General features: G+C 35.2%; 1 protein-coding gene across 1 annotated transcript in view; it reads right to left on the reverse strand.

The window, feature by feature from the left end:
- The window catches only part of LOC107723777 (receptor-type tyrosine-protein phosphatase mu-like), a gene marked incomplete at its 3' end in the record, with an annotated part of 134,985 nt that overhangs the window by 58,788 nt on the left and 66,267 nt on the right, over nt 1-9,930 (reverse strand). The window contains exon 2 of the mRNA XM_016532488.1: nt 5,678-5,800. Coding sequence (XP_016387974.1) covers nt 5,678-5,800 — 123 coding nt within the window. The remainder of the gene's footprint in view (nt 1-5,677; nt 5,801-9,930) is intronic.

Below are 9,930 nucleotides of genomic sequence, written 5' to 3' on the forward strand. Positions count from 1 at the left end.
TCTCGTGGCTTTCGGGTCAGAAGATGATGTTTAGTGTGAGCATCGAGCCTCAATGATGCACAGATAACTGTCTCTCGTGCTTTTAGACGCCGGTTTGAATCATTGAGAGGAACTTCATACAAAAACACTGAGTATTGAGTGACTGATTCATGCATGCGTGGTTTATCCCGGATGAATTAAGATGCACATATGATGCATTATTTCAAAAAATATACTTTGTATCCATTTATCTGTTTAAAAAAAAACTCAGTATTTTGTCTTGTTTTCCCATTAAAACATCTAAAAATTTGGTAACACTTTACTAGAAACCTTTATGTATTTATTGTAATGCATTATATATTTTCATAAATAATTGTAACCAAAGTTAAAATGCATTACAATGTTTGAAGGCTTGTTTGTTGTGTTTTAATGCATTATACTTTCTAAAGATGTAACAATGAATAGATAAGTTTTATAATGTATTATAACCGTGGTTACAATTACTCATGAGATCATACAATGCATAATTAATTTACTGAAAATACTTTATAATGTATTATATGTAAGGCTTCAAGTAAAGTGTTACCAGAAATTCTTAAAAAAGAGATACATTTATTTAAGAAGCAACACTGTATGATGTATTAAGAACAGTTTTTATAGATTTTTTAATGTATTTTTAATAGCAGTGTATTTCTTCACTTTTTGCAGTGAAACGAAATACACTTAATATCTCACACAGTGTTGCTTCTCAAATAAAGAATTTGTTGATGCTTTCATTGGAAAGTAAGTGACTTAAAATATTTTTGAAGAATTTACAGATATTTGAACTGAAAGCAAGAGAATATAATATTCTGCGGTGACTAGTGGAGTGAGTTTGAGCGATGGAGAGGAAGGCTGTCGGATCTCCTCCTCCTCCTCCTCACTGGACTCATTCAGAGAGCAGAAAGCCAATAATTACCCAGGAGTCCTCAGGCTCCACAGGGAGGCGTAACAACACTCGCCCGGCGAGAGAGAGAGTGCTGAGGGCCGACACACAATCACATTTACACGCATATGTGTGCGTGCGTGTGTGCGTGTGTGTGTGTGTGTGAAGGGATAAGGAATTGAACACTCAAACATAATGACCAACAGACACACACACACAGATCAGCACGAGGACTACTGACATATCAATATTCTTCAGTCCAGTCACATTTATTTCTACAGCACTTTATACGCTACTGATTGTTTCAAAGCAGCTTCACAGAAATAAAACAGGAAATTATTGTAGAAAATAGTGTCAATATTGTAAAATTCAGCAATTATGAATATTGCAGCTGTAAAGCAGCTCTACAGAAGACAACAGAGTCATTATTCAGAACAATTCAGTTAAAATTTAGTTCTAGTGTCAGTCAGGGTTATTATAGTCAACTAAAACTGAAACTAAAACTAAAACCATAAAAAGTTACTTGAAGCACAAACAAACATGAACTGAAATAAAATAAAAAATAAAATAACATTTCTCATTTCATTTTAATTAAAATTTGCTAACTAAAACTGAAAAAACAAAAACTATATAGACATATTTACAAAAATAAAAAATACTGAAAATGATAAAATAAATAAATAAATAATAAAATTACTAAAACTTCAGCTGAAAACCAAAAATATAAAAATAAAAACTGATTCAAAGTATTAATAAAAACTATAATAGTATGTAAATGATACTGAAACAACACTGGTTAGTGCAGTTAAATTAATAATATTACTGAATATTAATTGTCTTTTAAACCCCTTTCAGCCTTTTAATGATTTTAGTACCTCAATATTTAAGTAAATGCTGTGAATTTGTTTAATGTAAAATAAATACTAATTAAAAGTTAGATTAAAGATTAAAAATACCAAAAATAATGAAGCTAATTTTTTTTTACTAAATGAAATAAACACCTCAAACGATCCGAATGAGCTCAACCTCAAGCTGATTATTTGGGTGCATGTAAATGTAGCTACTATTATATTAGGGCATATAAATGAAAATAATTAATTCTCATTATTCTTTGAGTTCATTTTGTGAAAAAAAAAAAAAATTACAGTTAATGATTTTATTTTTAGCACCTGTAAATTCTGTAAATATGTTTTCATGTAAAATACCAGACCACAAAACCAGTCATAAGGGTCAGTTTTGTGAAATTGAGATTTATACATCATCTGAAAGCTGAATAAATAATCTTTCCATTAATGTATGGTTTGTTAGGATAGGACAATATTTGGCTGAGATGCAACTATTTGAAAATCTGGAATCTGAGGGTGCAAAAAAATCTAAATATTGAGAAAATCATCTTTAAAGTTGTTCAAATGAAGTTCTTAGCAATGCATATTACTAATCAAAAATTAAGTTTTGATATATTTACGGTAGGAAATTTACAAAATATCTTCATGGAACATGATCTTTACTTAATATCCTAATGATTTTTGGCATAAAATAAAAATCAATAATTTTGACCCAGCGACTTAAGACTGCTTTTGTGCTCCAGGCTCACATTTCACGTTGAATTTCATCATGCAAAAAACGACAACATCTTTACAAAACTCAAAGCACTATTAGGCTAAAACACACTAACAAGCAAGCGCTCAATTTCAAAGTGTGTGTGTCAGTCAGACACACACACACACACACACTCACACTCACACACACACACACCAGACGGGACGTGATCTATCCGTGGAGCGGCGTGTGTGTGATTACGTGTCAGATTTAAGAGGAAAACAATATCCATTCAAGAGCGGCGTCTCCATTAGTCTGATTCCTGAGGTGCTGTCAGTCCCAGAGTCCTCGTCTCAAATCAAATGAGAGGCGATCAATGCAGCATTAAAGAGAGAGAGAGACGCTCCAAATACGGGAAAAGCATCCTAATGACTTCCACTGCTAGAGTAAAAACGCTTTAATTAAAATAGATTTGCCTGTTTTGATATAAAAATTCATTCCCAGAGCTTCTGTCTTTCCTGCATTAGCGTCAGCCAGCTGTTATCGAGCGCCGGTCGCTTTTACGAGGGCTGATTCTGCTGGTTTTATTCTCTAATAAAGTGCGGTAGTGATCGCACACCATCTCGGCCCATTATTCCCTCCATCGAGATTTCAAACAATCCTCAATAAAGAGCTCTAACCAGCCAAACCCAGCAGAAGCAGATTACAGCATTTCATTCAGCAGGTGAATGAACGATGAAGCCATGCAACCAAAACCACCTACACCTCAATCACTATGAGCATAAAAACCATGAATTGTGACGTTTAATTGCAAAATATTCAAATATACACAGACATAAAAGCAGTTTGAGAGCGATCTGCAGTGGTGCTACTGAATTTCCACAGCGTATTTCAGGATTATGGGGAGTAAAATGTGACCCTGCAGCACAAAAGCAGTGTTAAGTCGCTGGGGTAAATATCATCAGTGACCTCAGCCTAGAAATGTAAAAGAATGTCATCTTTACTTCTAGAACCTAACAGTGCTCAAATATATTCAATGACGTCCATTAAAAACCAATACAACTTGATCTTCCAGAAATCGTGCAGATTTAGAGCATCAAATCATCAGATGAACGCAATCTATGTCTAAAGCTAAACTGCCTGTTAAACAGGTAGACGTCGGGTAAACACTTGTTAAATCAGCCAGAATCGCTCTAAAACATCAAATCATCAGGTAAAACCCCATTAAATCTGGCTCTTCAGACACAGAACCCTGCGGTGGATCTGCTGTCAATGTGTGCTGTGAGATAACTGTGTTGCTGTAGGCGTATAAACGTAAATCTAAGACCTTTCAGACCTTTTTAAGAAGATTGAAGGAAACACAATACGTCAATATGCTTTCTCAAGGTAAATGTCTAGAGAGCAGACAATGAGTTGTATTGACAACACTTTAAAGTTTGAAAATGCAACTTACAACAGATCTCCGTCACTTTTTAATTCATTTTACAAAAAAAAAAAAGTAATGCTAAAAGCTTGAATATCTCTGATTCAATCTACAAGACTAACTTTTAATGTAACGTCAGACACAAAAACGTGATGCTGTTCAGTATTTTTTCTTGTTTCAAATGTCTAAAGATTCTTAAATCAAGATTTACTTGAGGAGCAAACAAATTAAGACTTAAGATTAACATTTCCAGAGAAACTGAACAAAACGAAGTGAGATTAAAACAATGGGGTCAGAAAATAAACTTAATTTTTATACCCTGTTGACAGATATTTTTCATGTTTTAAGCATAAAGTCACTTTTGTTCAAAACATCCCGTCTTCATTTTGCATCTCAAGCAAACGTTTCTTGATTTAAGGATGTTTAGATATTTGCACTTTTTTTTGTAGCGTATGCATTACATTTAATGAATTTAAGATGTTCTGGTCGAATTTAAAACCTTTTTAAGGTCTTTGTTTGTGGGTGAATTGAGACTTTAAGGTCTTTTTAAGAACCCTGGATAACTTTAAGGCTGTAGATTCAAATCCCAGACGTGTTGCTTCATAAAGCTCAGACGAACACCGAAGAAGACTGTCCTGAACGTGACCCTGCTGAAATAAACCACTTAAACCAGCCTGATGTGATTAAGCAGACCGGTCTGTTCTGGTGGTTTTAGAGGGGTTTTTGACACGGTCAGACTGAGAGATCCGGTGTAAAATGAAGAATAACTGACCGAGAGTTGCTTTTGTAATTCACAAGGCCATTGAGAAAACAAGATTATTTTCATTATTCTTGTTTTAAGCAAAAACTCACTTAATTTTGATACATTTATCAGACAATAAGACTTGATTTCTCAAGTCATTGTGCTTCAAGTAAATGTATCTTGAGTTAATTCTCAAAATGCATTCATGTCCGTTTTGATCCAGAAGAGATTCATAAAAAAAAAAGCGTAGTTTTTAGTAAGGGAACGAAACTTTGCAAATGCATTAAGACCCTCAAAATACACATCATTTTATTTTCTACAGATTTTTTAACAATTATTTTTTAAGAGATATAACTATTTTAAAAAAGTTGCACATTTTGGATTTATTATTCTAAGATCACAAAGCCATCACAGAGCCATAGTAATAAATGATGTGATAAAATGTAATCAAATAAACTTAATTCAAAGAGAAAGTACGATTATTTTCTCGAACCCCATTGGCAGATATTTTATTATTCTTGTTTTGAGCAAACATACAAAAGATTTTTTTCATAATTTTTGGGTGACGCTTGGTACCTTCGTGGTCAAAAATGACCGAAGACTTGAAATGTAATGGGGTTTTTTTTGTTTTGTTTTTTTTCAGGAAAATCAATGTAATAAATTTGCTTAATAATATTTTTTGATTATTATTTAGATTTTCGAAGGGATTTTATAATACTATGCAATATTTATAAAATTTTTATGAGACATTTTTTTCCACAGTCATTTTTGAGCTACCAAGTGATGCTTTTTTTTTTACTTTTCGCCCCTTTAACATATCTTAATCATGTCCGTGATTTTTTTGTGTGTTCACAAACCCAATGTGACAAAATGCACCAAATGTCATCCCACTCTGATAAAGCAACAATTTTTAAAAATTCAAAATGTAAAATTTTTCAGTCAATTTCGACCGAAGTGGCCCATTGAGGAGACCATTGACAAGCTTGACCTCCATCAACACAGATGAATCAAGCAATCAAGCATGAAACGCCACTAATGGATCAGTAATTGATCAATGCGATGGTCTCACCCGGCGGCACCCATGGGTCCAGCGAAGACTTTTCACTGGTGTCAATCTGTTCCCAGTTCAGGTCATCGTCTCGCCCTTGGGTGTATCCACACGACGAGAAGGGCTTCTCGAAGTCACAATCTCCTGCAACAAAAGGACAGACATTTATATTATCAGCGTGTTTCCCATTACCATGCTTGGAAGTGAGCGAACGCATCTACTCCTTGCCCTCCTCCTCGTCATAATGCAATATGCCAAACAACAGGAGCGCTTAAACCGAGATGGAGAGGGATTCGAAGTGAATGCACGGCACAACATACATTACCATCATTAGCCGTGCCTCGTGCCAATTTCACAATGACAGAAATGAAGTGTCCAAACTCTATCATCGTTAAACGCTGGGCTGCCACCGCACCGGCGAGCATAAATGTGATTCATTTCACAGCGGCGTGCGACCAGACTTCCCCTTCACATCATCCGCCGTCAGCTCTCATTCATCCTAATTCTCCTAGCGGGACACACACTTTTAATGCACTTTTAATTCCTGCAATAAACAGGTGAGAATAAACAGAGGAGGTGTCTTTATGAACCCATTAAAAGTCAGCCATTTAAAGGTTTCTGAGGCTCTTCAACTGTCAAACACTGATGTTTTTGGTTGCACATCCCAATTCTTAAATCAAGATACATTTACTAGAGAAGCAAAACGACTTGACATGATATTGCATCGTTTTCTGAAAAATGCATCAGAATCATGTGAGTTTATGCTTAAAACAAGAACAAATATCTGCCAACGTGGTCAGAAACATTAATTAATAACTTAATTCAAAGAAAAAACAATTATTTTTCTGTCCCCATTGGCAGATATTGTATTATTCTTGTTTTGAGCAAAAACTCACTTAATTTGGATAAATTTGTCAGAAAATAAGAATTAAGTAATTTTTCTTAAGTCTTTTTGTAAATATAAATGTATCTTTATTTAACCCTCATAACACATTCAGGTCCGTTTTGACTTGTCAAATTATACACGGAGTTATATTAGTGTCAAAACCTTTGTAAAATATATTTAGCCTTTTTCCCATTTCTCACAGTTTTAGATTGAATTTTGTTAATGAACATTGCCTATTGACAGGGCTGTACAGTGCGATGACCACTGCAGCATGAACAAATTATTACTTTTTTTCATTTGCAAGTAAAATGAGTTTATTTTATTCAGACTAATATTTATGTTGTTTTGTTAGAAATAAATATGTAGGTTTCATACAGTGCAATGTTGTGAGAACATAATCGTGCACAAATGTGAACGACGCTCCGTACAGTTGACGGGTCAGTGCTGCTTCATCACAAAAGTTTAAGCCTTTGCAATGTAAATATTCAAGAGCTAGAACATACGAAAAAAGAGCTCTGCTTCCTTCCTGCGCTTGAATGGACAAATTCACACTAAATTATGTCAAAAATGCCCGTCTCGATGAGTATCCTAGTAAAATAGTTGGTTCTTAAGTGAACATGAACAGCTGAGAAAGAAACCGGACACGAACCGCGCGCGACGCAATGTGTCAAAAGACAATAGAACCCATTATAATCAGTGATATTGTCTACACAGGATGTGGCGCGGCGCGACACGACAAATCGCCGAAAGTAAACGGATTCCCCATTCCATTTCTGAAATAGTCCAAGCACTTCGCAACGGCCGCTTTGTCGCATCTTCAAGCTGCTGCGGTGTAGACACGGTGTTAAAGTGACAGACACAGAACTCCAATAATCCTGCTGTTGTCTTTGTTTTTAATGTTGATCAAAGAAAACAGAACAAAGAAAAAAACAATCACTCACTGCTCTTGAACTTTAAAAAAGATATAAAGACTAGTGTTATTTGATTAGCATAATTTATTAAATTTCTGTAGGCTACCTGAAAATCACTGTTAGACCTGCCCTGAAATGCACTGTTTCCATTTGTATTTTTGTTGAATAGTAGGCTATGTTGTGCTATTGCTTGTAATTTGATTTGCTCTTATTTTATTCACAGTAAGACCAAGAACATGCATTAGGAAAGTAAATGGGGTCAGTTTTCATGTCATGTTGAATGTTGAATTAAAACATGATTTTATGTGTAAAATTAAGAGGATTTGGTGAAAAGCTGAAAAGGAAAGTCGTTTCAGAGGCTGAACAAATTATAATATTATTTTGATGAAATATTACATAGACCAACCAATAAACGTTCACAGTTGTGCAGTAAGTGTACTGTAAATAAGGTAATTTTTTTTATTTCATGTTGACTTTAAGGAGCTATTTAAGGAATTTGATTTAGTAAAATGAAATTATATACAGTATATTTATAGTTTTTTTTAATGGTACTTTCTCAATAGCCATGATTCACTTTCACTCAGGGCATAAAATTAATACTCCCCAAGTGCCAAATGAGAGTAAAAATCGGCTTTGGCGAGTATATGAAACTGTGTCAGTCGCCAGATGGCCGGTAACATTTTTATAAATTCTAACAGTGCAATGTTGTGAGAACATAATCGTGCACAAATGTGAACGACGCTCCGTACAGTTGACGGGTCAGTGCTGCTTCATCACAAAAGTTTAAGCCTTTGCAATGTAAATATTCAAGAGCTAGAACATACGAAAAAAGAGCTCTGCTTCCTTCCTGCGCTTGAACGGACAAATTCACACTAAATTATGTCAAAAATGCCCGTCTCGATGAGTATCCTAGTAAAATAGTTGGTTCTTAAGTGAACATGAACAGCTGAGAAAGAAACCGGACACGAACCGCGCGCGACGCAATGTGTCAAAAGACAATAGAACCCATTATAATCAGTGATATTGTCTACACAGGATGTGGCGCGGCGCGACACGACAAATCGCCGAAAGTAAACGGATTCCCCATTCCATTTCTGAAATAGTCCAAGCACTTCGCAACGGCCGCTTTGTCGCATCTTCAAGCTGCTGCGGTGTAGACACGGTGTTAAAGTGACAGACACAGAACTCCAATAATCCTGCTGTTGTCTTTGTTTTTAATGTTGATCAAAGAAAACAGAACAAAGAAAAAAACAATCACTCACTGCTCTTGAACTTTAAAAAAGATATAAAGACTAGTGTTATTTGATTAGCATAATTTATTAAATTTCTGTAGGCTACCTGAAAATCACTGTTAGACCTGCCCTGAAATGCACGGGTTTCCATTTGTATTTTTGTTGAATAGTAGGCTATGTTGTGCTATTGCTTGTAATTTGATTTGCTCTTATTTTACAACTGTTGGATGGCCGGCGTTGTCATCCCGTAGACTTAAGCATTGGTACTTATTTATATATAAAATAATTTAAGATTACTTCCTTCGTATTTACAGCAGAATATCTTTCAAAAAGGTTTAAAGAATTATGGTCTTCGCTCACAAGATTATTATCTTTTAAGCATCCCTAAAGTTCGTACAAACAGCATAACTAAACGGGCATTTAGTTATGCTGCTCCATTTGATTGGAATCAACTATTTAAAAGAGTTGGTATCATTAATGATTTTAAATGTATTTTAAAGGATCTATTTGTAGAGTCACCTGATTGTAAATGTTTTGAGTGATTTGTGTATGTTTCTATGTAAACGAATGTATTTTGTTTTATGTGTAACTAAATGTGCTGCCTATCTTGGTCAGGACCCTCTTGTAAATGAGATTTTAAATCTCAAGAGTTTTTAATTTCCTGGTTAAATAAAGGTAAACTAAACTAAACTAACTGAATATTTACTAGTCTTTAAAAATGATTTTGAATGCATTATGAAGGTTATTTAAACGTCTTTGTAAACTGGAGCTCGGACTGCTGCAGAACTACGACCAGCGTCCAAGTGAAATTAATGTTCAAGGCTGTAATTATGGGTAAACAAAAACGAACAGGTGCGAAGAAACGATTATTGGCACATTTTTAGCCCCGTCGCTTACGAGCACTGCGCTGTGATTTATTCTGCGTGCGCTGAGTGCATCTGAACGACCCGACGCAAGACCAAAAGTTCTGTGCTCTCCTGAGGAAAAGGAAACTAATGGTGAAATAAATGAATATTTCAGGACGCGGTGCTGCAGCGCTCACAAACTCACTGTAAATCAACACAGGAGCTGCTACACACACACACACACAGATCAGCAATCAAACACACCCATTTAACACACACACACACACCTTCCTCTGTGCACAATAATGCTTGCATAAACAGGAAAAACAGAAAAACACCTTTTACACGCCAGATCTGATCAATCACTCTTGAAGCATGATGACTGTGTGGGTGCATGCAT

This window comes from Sinocyclocheilus rhinocerous, unplaced genomic scaffold (genome assembly GCF_001515625.1).
Source record: "Sinocyclocheilus rhinocerous isolate Xijiao unplaced genomic scaffold, SAMN03320098_v1.1 scaffold94, whole genome shotgun sequence".
In the NCBI taxonomy this organism is placed as follows: Eukaryota; Metazoa; Chordata; class Actinopteri; order Cypriniformes; family Cyprinidae; genus Sinocyclocheilus; species Sinocyclocheilus rhinocerous.